This window comes from Stegastes partitus, unplaced genomic scaffold (assembly GCF_000690725.1).
Source record: "Stegastes partitus isolate 25-593 unplaced genomic scaffold, Stegastes_partitus-1.0.2 Scaffold641, whole genome shotgun sequence".
NCBI lineage: Eukaryota > Metazoa > Chordata > Actinopteri > Pomacentridae > Stegastes > Stegastes partitus.
In genome coordinates, this window is record NW_007578372.1 from 176043 (window position 1) to 194449 (window position 18407).

The 18407-nt window shown below is 46.9% G+C and overlaps 1 protein-coding gene across 5 annotated transcripts in view; it reads right to left on the reverse strand.

Annotated features, from left to right (window-relative positions):
• The window catches only part of ppargc1a (peroxisome proliferator-activated receptor gamma, coactivator 1 alpha), a 34999-nt gene extending 17269 nt beyond the window's left edge, over positions 1–17730 (reverse strand). For 2 of the 5 annotated variants that reach the window (XM_008289870.1, XM_008289867.1), the window contains exons 1-4: positions 17507–17730; positions 14547–14726; positions 1071–1262; positions 122–247 (exon numbers count right to left, since the gene is read on the reverse strand). In XM_008289870.1, coding sequence (XP_008288092.1) covers positions 122–247; positions 1071–1262; positions 14547–14726; positions 17507–17554 — 546 coding nt within the window. In that variant the 5' untranslated portion in view covers positions 17555–17730. Of the gene's footprint in view, positions 1–121; positions 248–1070; positions 1266–14546; positions 14727–17030; positions 17258–17506 lie in introns of those variants that run through there. The other 3 variants (XM_008289869.1, XM_008289866.1, XM_008289868.1) reach the window with 2 other exon arrangements.
• Positions 17731–18407: the final 677 nt, after the last annotated feature.

Genomic DNA, 18407 nt, shown 5'->3' on the forward strand with positions numbered 1-18407 from the left:
GTGAGGGAGATAAACAAACACTAACAAAAAAAAATGTGTGTGCACGAGTGAAATAAGCAGCAAGGCAGTGCATGTATTTGTGTGTGTGTGTGTGTGTGTGTGTGTGTGTGTGTGTCCCTACCTTGACGACGGCAGGTGGTGGTCTGATCCGGTGGTTGCTGCTGGCTGCATGGTTCTGTGCCTTGCCACCTGTGTATTGATTATAGCTGAGCTGGGAGTTTGCAGGTGCCAGAAGGAGCTTCTTCAGCTGCGAATGGACCCAAACAGAACCAGAGATGTCGGAGGAGGAGGGAGGAAAACGAGCAGAATGTGTTTTATGGATGTACAATCAGAAGATACAGCAGTTAAAAAAGAGAAAATCCCTGACATATTCAAAAGATCAGACTTTTTTTTTTAGCAGTTCATAGCATGTGACATGGCAGGTTTTTTTTTTCTACCTTTGCAGGTGTTTTTGTGTACACACAACCAGGCTTCTTGAATGTGATTGAATAAACACACTCGGGCCTTTGGCTAAAGGTCACTTGGAAGGAACCGGCATGGAATAAAATGGACTATAACGTAGCATAACATAACATTTTAGGTCAAAGCCTTTAAGCGAGAAAAACACCCAGATTGTAAAAATAACAGCGCGACGGTAAGCTGACTTCTCATCGAGAGGTCTGTTTTTCAGGGGGGTTTTTTTGCCAAAAAAAAGACGACTCCGGCAGTGGGGGGATTAGTCGAGACCCACTGAGAGGAGACGAGGTGAGGTGGATTTCTGTTTTCCCTTACTTTCATGATGTGCCGGCTCGATTTCAGGGTCGGTGGCAGAGTGACAACCAGCATTTGGGCCCCACCGCAGTGTTCATATCGTTGAACTGCCGCCATAATTGCTCCGTTATGTAATTAGAACAGAGTGGCGATTTCCCATTGACTTCCTGAATGCAGTGAACTCATTGTGGCGTTGGGAAGTCTTAACAAATGACTTGTTGAAGAGTCTTATCTGGCATGGACTGGCCGGCTGGAGGTCATGTCTGGGGGATAATACACATTTTGACCCTAGCGGTGGAAGAAAGAGCTGTTGATCTTACCAAGGAAGGCTCCTCAGGCTCTGGGGTGCGTGGTGAGCCGTCAGGAGAGGAGGGACAGCTCTGGTCACTGGCATTGGTCACGTCCCCATCTGCCAGGGCCTCAAACGAAGGCAATCCGTCCTCATCCACTGGGATGCTGTCCAGGGTCTCTGTAAGCACTGCCAGCAAGTTGGCCTCATTTTCTTCATCTATCTTCTTAGGAGGGGGAAAAAGGGTGGTGGGGGGGAAGACAGAGACAAAAAATAGAGAGACAGGAAAAATAGGACATTTTAGTCAGGAGAAGTTGCATCTCTTTTTTTTTTTTTACTTTCAGGGAAGTAAAGGTGGTGGGTGGCTGCATGCAGGCTTTCATAGTTAATATAGTGGGAATATTTTTTTTCACTTTTTTTTCTGCAGCAGAGCTCACTCTATTCTGGCAGCCTTTTAAAAAACAAAATTCTCCTCATGTGCATGTGAGTCAAGCCTGTCACTCATATTTTAAGCACGCAGCTTACTGGACCAAAATAATATCTCCCCCAAGAAACCCATTACCAGGGCTGACAAGTAGCAAGTATCCAGGGAGGATGGGAATGGGTTGGGGAGGGTACGGAGGGGTTTGTGTGTGTGTGTGGGGGGGAAACAATGGGCAGAAGTTGACTCTCCTCTCTCCTCACCCGCAGAATCGAGAGACGATTGGATTGCTGACAAGATGTTTGCAAGCAATCCTCAGATAAGGAGAATTACGAGCCACTAATGCTAAATAAACGCGATGTATTTAAAATGTTGGCATGACAGCTGATGTTCGCAACGGGGCGGGAAGTTACCATCAACATTTCATGAGAAATAAAGCTTGTTCTTGCCACTCAGCTCCTCTTTGATGTACCAGAGGAGTTGTGTGCTTGCTGCAGCTGGCTGTTTAATGGTGGAAATTATAACTGTGTGCGAGAAATAAAGAGATGAATATATGGAGAGGGATGGAGAAGGCGAGGGGGAGAGACGCGAGCTGCCAGCTACCAATATGGGAGGTTTCCTGGGGGTAGTAGCATGTATGCAGGATGGAAAAAAAACAGACAGATATTAAAAGAGAGAGGATGCAACTCGTGCACGACTCTGCCTTTTTGCATTGACACACGACAACGGGAACCGCGAGCCCAGGGGACTTTAAGACAGCGGAAAGATAAACAGTATCGTCACCCTGGGACGTTCTGTGGCCAGCCCAACAAGAACAAATCCCTTTATGCACACGGCAGGATTATCATCGCTCGGTGACGGCGTGTGGCCATCATTACGCCGGGGGGGCCAGCAACCTCTCAGATGCCAGCGCTGTACCTCAGAGGGCTCAGAAATCCCACATGCGCACCCTCTTGTTTCTCTCTACCCCACTGATTTTACACAATTACACACCCACCGTGGACGGCGACGCTTCGGAGTCACCAACCAGACGGCGGCAATTTTAATGCATTCCCCCCTTCCAATTTTCATTTAGAGATGACACAGATATCTTGGACGTTCAGTTAGCTGGCTAACAGTGAGGAAAACGTTAATCTGATGCTCATTGAGTAGATTTTCTCCTAACAACATGAACACTCAGTCATTATTAAAAAATGATAAAGGGGACATATTTCACAGAGATAACACTACGTAGACTGGGGCCACGCCGCACTGCCAGGCAAATGCCTTGCAGGAAATTGCTCTGTATGAGGTGGCATGCTGTTTAATTACTTGCAAGGAGCTTCAAAATCCACTGTGCTGGAACCCTGTGCTATTGAAACGCTCACCATTTTCCAGCACCCACAAGTTATTACCTGAGCACTAAGCGGGTGGGTATTAACTGGAGCTGCAGCCATGGCTTAGCCCAAACATACATCCTGCATGTGAAATTGAAATTTAGGATCATTTCAGATCATCACAAATGAGCCTTTAATGAGCCAGCCATCTGTTTAGGTCCATACTCATCAACTATCCAATCAATGCTGCATTTAGGCGAGGCTTTATTCACCTCTCTTCTCTTTAAACCGATAAATCTATACTCTAAAAATTGCAGTCTATGCCGCCGAGTGACGCTGGTTACATTAAAAGTTGAGAGAGCTGTGCAAGCTTCGTTATGTCATGGTTTGGAAAAGGATTGGGGAATTTCTGAGGCTGCAGCAGGCTCAAATGTAGTGATTTCAATCCTGTTTCAAAAACCTCCACCAATTGGCAAGCTCCCACAGGCGCACTGTATCCCCAAAGATAACCCAGAAGGGACTCTCATACTCTGAAAGAGACACTTGTAAAACCCTGAGTCGTGACGATCATGCAGCAGCCGCTGCTGTGGCTGTAGTGGAGGCACTCATAGGCCAAGTGGGGATTTGAGAAACGGTGGTAAAGAGCAAACCTCGGTGATTGTTTCTGCCCTGGAGAGAGAATGATCTAATACCCCCCGTCCAGGAGGGCAAGCTTCTCCATGCCAGCTTAAGGACCACACCTTCCAGAGTTTCTGCACCAAAGTCAATCTAGCACCGATAACTCACTTGCTACTTGTATATTTATAAACAAAATCTCTATGTGGGTGGACTTGAAGAGCTATGGCACCCAAAGGGGATGCCACCCGGATAACCTGGCAAACTGCTGACGGCCATGTCCACTTATATTGATTACTACAGCAGCTGCTGAGAGGAAAAGAGGACAGGAAGAACAAAGAGAGAGGAGAAAAATTGTCTCGGCGGGAGCACTTTCTCGCCCATCCCGCTTAATGGACCTCACCGAATTAAAGAGATCTTAACAATCCTGGGCTAATTGTGGGATCACAATATATTAACCCCGCTCCAATTCTAAAGGGTGCCATTTTGCGGCAGTTTTATTCCAAATGCTTCAATTAGCCATAAAACATGCTGGCAAGTGCTGGCAGAGCTTCTCTCCCCTCCTCCTTCACCCCAGCTTCCCCACATCGGAGAAAAGAAAGCCAACTCCAGTTGTTCATTATTAGGTGAGGCCCTTTTGTTATCAGGCAGGCTGTCTTTGAGATTGTCCTTGCCTTTAACTCTTTTATTGAGTTCTACAGCACAGCATTGTGTTCCAGGAGATACTATTCACACGGCTGATAACGGAAGGTGAAGGTGCTGTTTTAAACAAACACTCACTTCTGAACACCGGGGCAAATAGCCAAATTAAATCTGCTAATTGCTTCTTGAGGATTCCAGGCTCCCGAGCAAATTTGCCAGAGATCAAATTTTAACGAGCTTTTTTCGGGGCAATGCATCATTTACATGTTAAAAGGAACCAAATGTGTTTTGAAAGTGCCAGAATGTACCTGATCGCTGAGTAACTCCAAAATAAAGTTTGAACCGAATAAACAGCCCCACTGTTATCTTTGGTTGAGAGGCAGCGCATGTGACAGACGCGCTGGATGTGGGAAGATAAAACATCTTCCATTAAATGGGTCATCTAGTATTTAAAGTGCTGTTTATTCACACTGCCTGCTTTTTTTATTTTCCGCTCATTCTTTCTGCAAATAGACGAATAGAAACCAGTTAGTGCGAGCAGAAAACACTTAATAAATTGGCCCCAAATTTGTGTGGAGGGGTTAAGTCTGCATCTTGACAATTTAATTGCTTTGCTTCATCTCAATCTTTATTTCTCCCCCCCCCCACCCTCGGCTCCCTGCTCTGTCAGATTTCTAAAGCATTCCCTCGGATGAGGTTAAGCGACCAGCCAGACCTTCTAATCATGGCACAATCAGAAATTGTGGGGGGTATATATGTGTGTGTGTGTGTGCAGCAAGTGGGGAGGTTGGTATCAAGTCATCACATCTCGACTCTGCCAAGAAAAGCAGCCTTGGATTTGATAAACAAATAATGTCATTCTGTGTTATTACCCCCGGCCCCCAGATTTCAGAGGAAATAAATCAAAGTCAGCCTTGCCGTTAAGGCGTTAGTCAGGCCTGACACGTCGGCCGGTCACACAGGCACAACATATGGCAGCGGGGAAGGAGGGAGGTAAGGGAGGCATGGAGGGTGAGGTACGGCGCGATGCACGGCGGAGAGACAAATCATGGCAGCCGCCAGAGACGTCTGGTCATTTAGCATGAGCTTACTGAGATGGAGAGAGGGTGATTATGGCCTATACGGGGCGATGAAACCATACATAACACTGTTAAGTTCCTCTGTGTGTCTGTGTCTGCGAGGCAGCCGTGGCACAGCCTGATGGTGTTCCAAATCATAAAACTAAATGTTAAACCTCCATTGTGGTCAGGGCTGTGAATGGCTCGCGACATGTAGCAGTAAACTGAAGGCTCTTGTCATTTTCCATGTGACTACAGAGTCAATAGAGCATCTCGTTATTCTGAAACAATTTCCCAAGCAAATGATCCCGTGGACTAGATATCGTGCATGTTCTGGACGCAGAAATCTCAGCCCCGGTGGCCATTAGCGTATTTCCTGGACTCCCTCTCTCATCAGTTATCGCAGCTCGAGACTCGACAAACGTCACTATCTTCCGCTTTATAATAATGATTCGAACTGCAAGCTGCTAAATCTTTCACTCCGCAGCTGATTTTTCGGTTTCGTCATCCGTCTTATCTATTATAAAACAACTGGTCTGGATAATCACTTCATCAGGCACGAATTCACCGCTTTGTATCTCCATTTAAACAAAACAGAAAAAAATAGCAGCAGCTCTCCGAATGAAGAAGGAGTTGACTGTTTAGATGCCAGATGCCTGTTTCGGTTTCGAAGCCTGTGCGAGTTATAAATCAGAGAGGAAACGGTCGGGCCCCATCAATGAGGACCAGGATGTGTGAGTGTGTGTGTGTGTGCAGAGATGATGCATCTCCTGGGAGCCATTTGAGACTGTTACAGCACTATCAGATGAGTTGATGGGGGAAAGAGAAAGGAAAAGAGAAAGTGAAAAGAGGAGATATCTGTGTGTGTGTGTGTGTGTGTGTGTGTGTGACAGAGAGAGAGAGAGAGAGAGCGAGCCAAAGAGAACTGTTGTTACACTTCCTGACACAGGCCAGATCCGATTGAGACACCGACCCAAGGGATGTTAGCAGCGCTGTTCTTTCTAGTTCCAGTAGAGAGAGAGAGAAAAAAAAAATCCTTTGACCGGTAACCTTGCAGCTGCTCAAACTAACCACCTGAACTCTGTATCCGCTGAGTTCTGCTGCCTTTGAGCCCCTTTCCGGGGTCAGAAATCACACAAAAGCGCTCGCAACCTGAAAAGATCGCATCCGTCTGCAAAAGCAATCCGCTAACTTCCATCCAAACACGCGTGCCTTCGCATCGACTCGCACACGCTAGTCTCGCACAGCTATCCAAATAACCGCTCGGATCACAGGAGGTTTCGGTGTGTCCTGGTGGAACCTCCCCATCTACAGTCTTGCCCCGAGCTGCTGTTGTTTTCCTCCTCCAGCCGTCCAACAGATGGTCCAAGCAACCGTTTGCTAACACCACCAAATCACACACCATCATAATGATTGGACACTCACTCTTTTGTTTTGGCAGCTACTTCCCAATCGGCTTGGCACGAGGCAACACTGATTGCTGTGATTGCTCTGACTGTGCCTTGCTCTGACGGTCACAGCAGGAGGGGGAGAAAAACAGAGATTTGGAGCCTCGAATAAGGAATATTCAGCTAGATGCAGAGATGGGATGAGGGATGGTGCTTCCCTCTGCTTTTTTCTCCTAATGGCATGCAAATAGCTATTTGCTTAAGTCGGCAGCTCTGAATGTGCACTACTAAGCAAGGGGCCTTTGAACCTACTGTTACACTGCTGATAATGTGCTGGAGGAACACAGGGAGGGGGACAGACTGAGTGCAGAGAGGGACAGAAAAAATAAAAAAAAAGGAGCACACAGACTGTTTCCACTGTCCATCTTGCTGCCACATTTCCTGGCTGGAATGTAAGTCTGTCATCAGCAGTCAAGTGCAGCTATCCATAAAACAATTACATACACAGAGAAGGCTGGTCACTTTGGTTTTGACATTTACATAGATTTGCGAGCAGTGCAGAATGGACCACAATTTCTTGTTTTTCGCGCAGAGGACTCAATGTTATTATCCTCTGCTGACACCACCTTTACACACAACAACACACACACGCGTACATCTGCACAATGCAGCTCCTGACCTTTCAGGCCCTGCCAAGCCCATCGAGGGTTTGTGGCGTTTCATTTGTCATAGTAATGTCTTCCTCGGAACGATGCCAACGCGAGGAGAGCCAGGATACAGTGGACAAGATATAGTGGTCTACAGTGTTTCAATCAATAGACACCTAGAGGTGTGTTTTTGTATCACCGTCCTATTGAAAACCCTCCCGTGCACGTGTTTGTACATATGACAGGGGAACCAATATCACAAATTTATGGTAATTGAAATGGCAGAATCTTTTGGGGGAAATGCAGTCAATTTGATTCTGCAGCAAAAAAGGTCACCCTATTCAATTTGCGCTCAATGCCATACGTGGTGCGACAGGGAAACACCTGAAAGGAAACGATCTTATCGAGGCCTCACAGGCTTCACCACTTACCCCGTTGCATAAAAGCTATTTGCTGATTACTAAATAAACGCATTATCTTTTACCTTGATTTCTGCGTGCGCAAGTGTGTCGCTCCTGGATCCAGGTAGGAGTCTGCCACTGCAGTGTGTACGCCTCTTATCCGTGTCGTGACTTTGTGAGAATGTTATCTGAGCGTTCTTTTTTTTTTTCTCTCGCTCTCTCTCTCTCTCGCACACTTTCAAGTGCGGTATGTGTATGGACTGCACGTGTGGTAGCACTGGTCGAACACGGAGGACTTCACAAGTCTTTACATGTTGTGTTAGTGGTAACGATGCGGGGATCCACCTATCTTTACAAGTAAAGAAATGAAAAACACATCAAAGGAATTGTGCACATAAGTCGATACAATCCCAACTCGTCGACACGAGGCAGGGATACTATGAGAAAGGATGAGGGGGGGCATGAAAGCTCTCGAGAGTCCTTCTTTGTAGCAGCAACACTGAATGTTGAGCTGAATTTCATCTAAATCTAGGATCTATTCTCTGTGGAATACTGATCATGTTGCCTTTAGTATGGACAGGCTTGTGTTTGACAGCTTACATTTAGTTGAGCGTACCCACCACACCTGCACACACCAGCAGACTGTGCAATGTCTGCCAAATGCAGAATGATCAATGGTCGTTGACCACTTGATGACAAGCGTCCAACACTCGAAATCTCTTCCCTAGCTGCCCATCAACTTATTGTACAACAAAGCCTGCAGCAAAATGAAAAGAGGCTTGGCTAGCCGCAGCACGGAATGAAAATGGTCTTCTGGAAAGAGCTGATCAACAAGCAGAGCTGTTGACTTCCTGAGGTCAACAGCACTATCATGGCATATACATGCAGCAGATTTATCCCAGATACGCCACTTCACAGATGCACATACACATATTTTGCAAATCAGCTGCTAAAAAAACACGCCTGCTTCGGGTGCCTATACGTACACCATAATTTTCGCTGAAGTGCTTGCAAGAGCCGATGAGGACCGCATATAAGCCGCAGTCTTTTTTGAGCCCAATCCTGTTTCCTGTGATATTGGCATTCCCTCGAGGCTGGCTTTCTCTTCTAGTCTTATTCTATATGAAATAATATTTTCATACATGCAAGTTTTTGTTCCACAAAAAGCAATGTTTTCTATCCGCAGCGACAAAATGTCTGTAAAAGCTTCTGCTTTCATTTTAGACTCAGGAGCTACTGATTGGGAGCAAGTGAGTCATCCAAGCATCAAGTCACTCATGCATCAGCAGAGCCTCAGAGAGCCTCTTGAACTATTTGAGGCCTGTGCAGACTTAAATGCTTCAGGGGGGGAATAAGCTGGAGCTATAAGCATGCAGTGCACATCATAAAGCTTAGTTAGAATGTGGAGGTTTCTTTCTGCATGGATGACAAAGCTCTAAAAAACTGAGCCTCAGCCCTGACCAGGTAAAACTAGTCCTTGAAAAGGTACAGTACAAGCTTGCAGTGAACATGGGCAAAAGTAAATCATAAAGCACTAGAGAATTAAGCACAGACTCACTCCAAGAGAAGGACAAAAAAAAAAAAGGCCCGTCTTTTTCAAACGAGCACCCATCTGTGAGGCTAGGTGTGGTGCGTGCATCACATTAGTCCTCAGAATCTTGCAGCATTACTGCAGGAATTTGTTTTTAAATTAATTACTAAGAGACCTCATTTGTGCGCTAAATTATTAATTATTGCTCAGAATCAACAAAGTTCTCTGGAAGCTGTGCAGCGAACTCGCACAGACTGACAGAATATGGCAAACGACCAGGGCAGACGGAGGCCCGGCCAAGGCTGCCGCCACTGCTGGGTATACTGGCACGGAGCAGCGCGCACACACCTGGGATCGATTGGCCTTTGCTGGAGAGGGGAAGCAGCCCGTCGTCCAAGACTGACAGTGTTTCACCACGAATCACGGCACGCGCCCGCTGAAGCCCTCTCTCCATCCTCTCTCTATCCGTGTTGTTCGTAATGTTTTCTCACGACCGGCTATTGCTTGCTTTTGTGCACCTCGCCTTGTCGCTCTCTGATCAGTTCATTTCATCTGGCTGCTTACACCGTCCCGCAGTCTCTGCCTCCTTTCATTGCATTAAGAGGAGAGTATAAAAGCATTCTAGGAATCCTCGGTTTTATACCTTCCCTCCCACTCTAAAGCGTACACTATTAAATAATACAAGGAAGGTTGGTCTTATCGCATGGCATCGCTGCAACATGTTGCTGTGTGTGAGAGTATGAGTCGGGCTGGGGGTGGAGAGGGGGTAGGGGGTGGGATTATTGGCTTAGTGTTTTGGCCAGGTTAAAGTGAAACAGCCCTGAAAGGCTCTTAGTGGAGATTACCCCAGGTACTAAAAATAGTCATTCCCACCCAACACACACAGAAGAAACACACAAAAAACAGACAGCGATGAAAGTGTTGTGTCTGGCCAGAAAAAAAAAAGAAAAAAAAGATCTGATCTGTGTATGGTGGTGTCTCAATTACACAAAGACACACACTCGCACGTACACACCGGCCGGCGGCTCCAGTGTGATGGGTATCCACTGGGGGCACACATGGGATCAGCTGGGGCAGGAACACCAAACCATGCCTCAATCAGCAGCAGTGGCCCACTGGGAACAGGCGATGAGTGTGTGTGAGAGAGCTAAACCGGCAGCCAAGCAGCAGCCACCACCAGACCAAAAAGATGTTCCCTTGCTCTTTTTCCAAACATTCCCTGAGGGGACTTTTTTTTTTTTTCCTTCTTTTTTTGGGCCATATCCACTCCTCTGCTTACTATCCTTTTATTTTTTTTTTTCCCTCCCCCTCCCTCGCTCTCCCCTCTTCCTTCCAGCCTTTCTTTCCAGAAGCGACTGTTGGAGGCCAGAATATATTTGTTTAGCCGCTGTTGCTCAGACTTCCCATCAGCCAGGAACAAATGCTTTGCCTTGGGAGCGAAAAAGACAGAGAGAGGAAGGAGGGAGAAGGAGGAAGGGAGCCCACAGTGTTGCGGGGCAGCGGGGTTGAGAGCTCTTGTTGTGGAGTGGATCTGACAGACGCTCCAAGATGACACAGGGCTTGGACAGCCCATGTCTGCATCTCTCTACTATACATCTGCGCCTATTTGTCTGCGCTCCCTCTCATTTGTGTATCTTGAAACAGCATAGCCGCGGGTCTGGAAGCGCGGTTTTTGCCTTCAGCTCGACAGTGATGGAGGATTTCTTCTATCAGACAGTGCAAACAATGTATCAGCACAGTAAAACTGAAGGGAGCTCGAGATAAGGGAAGTATGGTGTATTCTAATAAGACTCACTTGAGAAAATCATATTATACAGTGGAATATGATAATTCATACACCCTTTGCTGGAGCAGTGAACTGGTGCGGGTGGTGTACTCTCAAATGTCAGCATAAATTTGCAAAATAAACGCAACCGGCATTCAGCAGGGAGTAGGAACAGGGACAATAAGGGTCTCTGCTGTCTGTATGTGTGTGCGTGTGCATGTGTGTGTGTGTTGTAGTGTGTGTGTGGGCACGACGATTCCTCTCAGAGGGTCTGTGACTTTGTGCTCGCTGCTGTTTCGGCTCGCAGCAGCCGTATCGCCAACAAGTGTTTGAGCTAATCTATGCTTAGACGTATTCGCGGCGAAGGCTTTGAGGGAGACGTTTCATCGCAGCATGTTTTTATCAAAGCCTGCTAAAGATGACCCAATCAATCTAATCTGCCTTTGCTTAAGAATAAGCGCCGGAGCATCTGTCCAATAAGGCACAAACAAGCAAGACAAAGCGCCATAATGCCTTTTGAAGACTGATGCCATCGCAAACCGCATCCTGTTGGAGCGATAAGAGAGTTTTCATAAGTGACACGCGTGAGCCCACATATGTGCGCTCACGTGCACACCCTCACAGTATGTCCTATACCATATCAGAGTAATGCTTTAAGCCTTGGCATCTTATTTTACTACCTACTAAGCCCACAACCTTTTACTTCCAATCCACCGGCTTTGGCTCACGCTGGCACAAGTCCAAGCTTCTCCTGGACTATATGTTTATCTATTTCACTGCCCATCTGTCTCCGCGCCTCCGTCTGTCTGTCCGTCTTGTCATTCGCTGGCCTTTTCTGTCTCCGCACCTGCCTTTGTTTCACTTTTCTCTATCTGCCCTTGTCTCCCCGTCCCGCCTGTCCATCTATCATCAGCGTATCTCACAACAGGACAGCTATAGCAGCAAAAACATGTCAAAAAGGAGAACTCGCTGCCAATTTTCTTTCATAATGACCGACTCGCAGCCTTCAACAGCTGTAAATGCCTTCATCTGCATACGTGCCGTGTAACCGGGTCGCATCCCCATGTGACCGCCGCCGGGACGTCCACACTGGAATCCCAACGAGCCAGAAACCAAACGAGACGCATATGCAACAATGGCTGAAGCTCGGCATGAAATCTGAGCGGAGACCTGCGGTTAAAAAGATATTGGGTCCCACTTGTATGCTGTTATCTTTGGCAGTACATTGGGAACTTATTGGAGTAACTACCCCTTAACAACTGCAGCCCAAAATAGACCGTGGACTTTCACGGTCGGCCCGTTTTGAAGAGGTGTCAAACATGCTGTGCCGGGAGCGATAGCTGTTATGTGTGCATGTGTGTGTGTGTGTGTTCGCTACAAGAGAGGGGGGTGTGGTGTATCATTCTGGACATTTTATGTCAGGGACAGTGGGGACAGTGGCAGGGAATGGAGCAAAAGGCCAGCCAGGGGACAGCTTGTGATCTTAAGACTGTATGCTGGTTACAGAACAGAACGCACACTTAGAAACAGAATGATAAACACTCGTACACACACACTTAAACTGCTTACACAAGGTGTAAACAATTTCCGTTGTCCCCTTAATGATCAAATAAGACTGTCTGTGAAGTGACGGCAGCGTTTCAGCTGCACTGTATAACCGAGTCCAACCTTGTTTACTCATTTGCTACCGTGTCACATGGAGCCTGAATAAAGGTCCCAGTACACTGAGACTGTAGGTGTTTGTCTTTCTGTCAAAGCTGCAAATCATTTCAACAGTCGACTTGCTTAACTAATGAACGCAGGTTCAAACTTCCAGAGAGCAAATCGCTTCGTGGGGACATTAAAAAGAGCGGCCTCAGCGTGACAGCTGCACCCAGCTGCTGCATGTGCTGCTCAGGACAGCCTTCATAATCTGCTACCTGATTTTTCTTTGAACTCTGGTTTGTTAAGTGGATGCAAAGAGAGGACGGGGGAAATGCCAAAAAAAAAAAAAGAAAAAAGGAAAAAGAATACACTCACAGGCTTTTAAATCTGGCCAGTTATTAACACGTTCTCTAATCTTCAACTTTTGATTGGATGCGTCTCTGTTCTGTGTGGAGGCCAATCAGGGGGGCGCAGGAAGTACAGCTGCAGCCCCAGCCTTCTGATCCTTGCCGAGCAGCAAACTTTCCTCTGTCAGATTAAGTAGGATTAGCTGGGTCCTGCCGTATGATGAACTGAGAACTTCATATGGTGACTAGAAACTTTCCAAAGATGGAAAGAAAAAAAAAAAAACCTTGGTCAGGGAAATGCATTACTCGCTTTGAAACCTCTAGTTTTCACTGCTTAATTAGAAGCCTTTCCATATCCTCAGCATAACACAATAGCTGCTGGCTTGTCGGGTGTGTGAAAACATCACCCGCTCACTGATATGTACAGTATTTGCGTGGCGGCAAACACGTGCTGTGGTGTGCGGGATGCATGTGCGCACGCTGCCACACAAACACAAGCTGTATCCCACGTTGGAAGTCACAGCTTCTTGCTCAGAGCCGGTTCCCTCGTCAGGGTCCTCAGTGGGCGCTAAGTTCCATTGTGTTTTAAAATGACACACATGCACACATACGAGCACGTGCATACGCTCTCATTGGTATTTTTATCCATCCCCAGAGCCACTCGGCGGCTGCAAGCCATATCACTCTCAGACGACAGAGGAGCCACAGTCACACCAGCTAGTACTTAAGGCCCCCCTCCTTATGTGTGTGTGTGTGTGTGTGTGTGTGTGTGTGTGTGTGTTGGGGTGGTCCACAGAGGTAGAATGTGTGGCGATATAAAGAGACTGAAAAGGTGGTGGTGGTAGGGAGGAGGTCAAACGTGGAAAGAATTTAGTCTGTTATCAACTGTTGCCACTGAGGACGCACACACACACACACACACACAGATACACAAGACACACAACAGAGACCCTGGAAATGTGACTACATGACAGGGCCACGGGCACACACATGCACTGCCTTCTCAGACAGGGTTTTTCCTCCTGAGGCGAGGCTAAAGCATCCAATCTCAGTCTTTCTTGTCTATCTCTGGCACTGATAAAGGCTTATAATGAACTGGGGACTGGAACTCAGCCCCAAGACCGATGGCTTTATGGCCCCGGCCAGATCATCACCCTCTGTGGACTTCGTTTGTCACCGGGTGAGAACAGAAACAGAGAGTCAGATGGAAGGAAAGGGGGGAGAAAGAGAGAGAGAGAGAGGAAGAACAAGGAGGGAGGACGGGGAAAAGATTAAAGTTTTACACTCCAACCTTTGAGATTTTGCAATACAGCTGTCATGTCAAGAGTTTACTACCGACGCGTTCCGTCAGATGTGTGCCGCGTTTACCGACTCTGGCCTGAAATAAATGCTCAAAGTTTTGATAAGGCGGCCTACCGTCGCGGCCAGGATCCAAGCGAGGGGACAAAGGTCCTCCCGGGCTTATCGCACTTCACGTTATCTCCTCTTTTGTACTTCGGAGCAACGTAAAAGCATGTTTGTAAACTGGTAACAGTCGTACATTTTGTTTGGCTCGCGTTCAAGAATGCGATAATGTGCCGTGTTTGCTCTGGCATGTTAATATTCCAACTCGCTCCTGACCCCTTTGGAGAGCATAGAATGAAACACGGTGTTGTACAGCATCATAATGCACAGAGAGAGAGAAAAAAAACATGTTGATGAGGGTATTAGTTTTAAACATGACTGCACTTACCTCAAAGAGATTGGATGCTTCATTCCCATACTGAGTGGAAATGATCTCTGATTGGTCACTGTACCATTTGAGGCCACCCAGGAAGCTGTCTGCATCTAAGTCACTGACATCCAGCTCTGAGAGGTCAAGTTCGGGGAGGTCTGGGCAGAGGGGCTGGTCTTCACCAACCAAGGCAGCACACTGGAGGGGAACGAAAACAACAAGGATGGTCAGACAGAAATCACATCTCTTTCAAATGCAAATCAGACAGTGAAGTATCTGAGCCAAGCTGGAAAACAATGGGGGCCTGGAAATCTGGACACGAGTCAAAAGTCTTCTTAAACCTGCAGCTGAGTCCTGAACAAAGGAAATTCGCACATTTGTGTAACATACAAACAGTCACTGGAGCCGAAGCTTCTCATCTCACTGAACACTCTCATGTGACACACTTACCTATAATTAATGTATTACTTTTCTGACTCTATTGACTATTAACGGAGCAGCTGTGCGACTGGCTGCAGGTCAGGCTCGTTTTGCGCAACAACATGCAAACCTGCAACCTGTTCCCACTTAGATTCTGTTCCACCTCCAGTACACTGTGTACACGGCGACTGGTGCTGGCCTCCCTGCTGCTAAATGCTGCCTGTTGACATTTTGTTATTCACCAGCCACTTTTATGTAATCTAGCCAATGTGTACTGTATGTAGCAGATGTTCCTGCTTCCTCCACACACAAATCATCAGCTCTGTTCTCCCCTGCAAGATTGTTGATTGACTGGTGCTGAAAAGGTGCCTTGACGGATTAGAAAAAGGAGCCTACAGCTGTTTTTTTGCAGATATTCTACTATTATGTGCAAACCCTTTTCTTGATGTTGCATGGTACTTGACATTAGGGATAATATATTCATTTTCAGTATGCAACCCCACAGGCAAGAAACCAACAGCTGCAATGAGCAAAAGTCAGGCAGACTGTGTGCTCCTTGCAAGGTGGGCAAACTTTGAGCTCTGTAGTCAGTGGTCATTAAAAGGCAAAAACACCCCAGACTCGAGGCGTGTTTACCGTCTGTGACTGTGCAAATGCAAATCCAAGCCTGAGAAGAGGGCTTTATGGCTGCTGTCTAATAGGCTACACACTCCTAATTTAGTTGACAACACCTCAGCCGATGTATGAACGCCACAGGGTGGCCTTAAGAAAGATATAAGATAGATATCCTGAGGCGAAGCTGGGAGGTATTTGGCCCGCAGACTGAGGAGGGGTGAGAGTCGGGTTCGGCTCAGGGCAAATCTGGGAGACGGATGCTGTGCCAAGTAGGAAAAACCGCCCAGACACCGGTGTCACAGTTCATCTGTCCTCGGAATCGCACCAAACACGAATACACGATGACTTAGACTGTGATGAGACAAATCCGTTCTGTTGCAACGGCAGCAGCGAAGGGGACAGACTCACTGCGTCTTAGGCTTCCCCCTGAGATGATCCAGTCAGACAAGGCACGGCACGAAAGAATGGTAACAGAGCTGTCAGGATGTTCGCAGGCTGGACGTCCTATGCTCAATTATCTTATGGACTTCTTGGTGAACTAATGAAATAGCGCCGCCAGACAGACAATCAGAGTGCACCACAGCGCTCCAGTGATTTACGCACGCATCGCGCATAAAAGCACCTGCTCGGGAGATTATTAGGGGAAGGACTGTGGCTCCTGAATGACAGTTCTCCTGTTTAAAGAGCACGGTTCGAAACGTGTGCACACACGTTCAGAGAATCGAGCAGAGTTTCTAAAATACGCGTGCATTTGTTGGATTGAGTCCGGAAACGCAGTCCTACCTGGAATAAAGTGCAAACGAGAGCGCCTGAATGGAAAACAATCCCGAAATCGGTCGCAAAAACACAGATCCTTACTTTTATGAAATGGAATTTAACGCAGCTCACATAGTCACAGCTGTAGCAGGCAGACTGCAGTCGTATCATACTGAGAGAAGCTCTCCGAGGCATCACCGAGCTCATGAATGCAGACAAGTACCTCTGTGCAGGCAGGTAGACCTGAGCGTCCATAACAAGCTGCACGGACGCGGTGAATTAGGAGGAAAACGGACGAATAAGTGTCCTTTTGATGTGCGTATTATCTGCATGCACTTTAACCAGGTGAGATTAAGCACGACTGGAGCGAATGGGAGCTAATTACTGGTTGAGGACGTTTAAAGAAAGAAAAAAAAATGCTCAGAAAGTAAAAATTAATCGCGCACAAGCATGAAATCAGCGACTCCGGCTGGATGTTTGCTCTCCAGCCGGGGCAGCGCTCCTCCGGCCGGGATGTTGGCACACAGTCGTGGCCGGTAACCGTGAATATTATGATGCTCCTGCGCAACGCCAGATAGCGGTGCCTCAGTGTGGACAACCTTTGCTCTTGGAAAATAACATGCGCTATCCCCCCGACACAGCACATCAAAAAGAAAAAAAAGAGAAAAATAAAAGGATTTATCAGTGGATTTCATGCGTCAGCGAAAATACCTGACTTTGAGACATTTCAGTCATTTCGGCATGAAAAGCTTCTCGGCACCGGGAGCGCGTACAGTCCGCGGTTGGAAAGATATCCGGCTGCTTGCAAGCACTCGCTCCGACTGAACAGAGATCCTACGAGGAAAGCAATGGTCCTGAGCCCCGTGCACGCATTACAGCAACTACATCTTTAAACTGAGGTGGAAAAGGGAGATTCCGCACATTCCCTGCTGCTCGTCATATATCCCCGTGTTTGTACATCCCCTCGCATCCTCAACTGTGTCCAGACGCGCACTAGTACACCGGCATGCCCGGCAGAAGAGGAGGAGGAGGAGGAGGAGGAGGTAGACTTATGTGGAAATCACTGTCTCGGGTAGTCAGTGTTGTCCATCGTTCCAAAGGGTGCAAAAAAAGAAGAAGAAGAAGAAGAAGAAGGTCCAGAGGGCTAGAAACAGGAAAGATTTTTGTTTTTTTTTAGATGCGCTCACCTCTAATTCTCTCCACACCGAGTCCTGGTTACACCTGTCCCACGCCATCCAGCCAACTGAATGACGGTCCGAAAAAATTACCAAAAAAAAAAGGAAAAAAAAAAAAAAGAAAAAAAAAAAGAAAGAAATCAAGTAAAAAAGAAATCCACACACGCTTCCCACTCGCTCTCACACAGGCAACTGCTGCCCCTCGCCGAGAATGAACCGAGGGCACCTGTCTTACAACTGCTTTCCATCACATGACAAAGCTATTAAAAGTAGGCAGGGGAGTGACTCCGCGTCCACACTACTCGCCAGTGACGCGCGGTGAGCAGGCGGGGTCTGGCTGCGCACATAGTAAAATCCTCTCCGTGCACTGCAAAAAATGTCCATCTCAAAACCGTGTCGCGATCTATCCACATATACATCACGTATATTAAAAACGAAACACATTCTGCTCGTAGATTCATTTAAAAATCTGTTAAAACTCAAACACTCGCCAGAAAAGTACCTTAAAGGACTTCGATTTGCTCATGATTTCAGTGTTTTTTCCAAAACTCCTTCTTTAAATTTGTGTAAATTTGTACTCTATAGCCGTTAAACTTTTTATAAAAAAGTGTGAATGTGTCAGTAATTTACCAAATGTGGACAGTTCAGGCTTTACAAAGCTGCAAAAAACGTCTCTATTCCACTGCAAGGACGCGCGTAACAGCTGCACACTGCATCCTTTTACGCACAAATAATAAAGAAAATACATGAATGAGCGTCTGTATAAGCACCACTTCGCACACGTTTGCGTTTTTTTCTCTCACTCTGCTCATGTCAGTTAAAATTTGCATTATTTTTTTGTACCGACAAGCGTCTATTCCTGCTTTACCTCCAATCAGGACTGCTAAATGCCTCCCTGGCGTCTAGAATATCA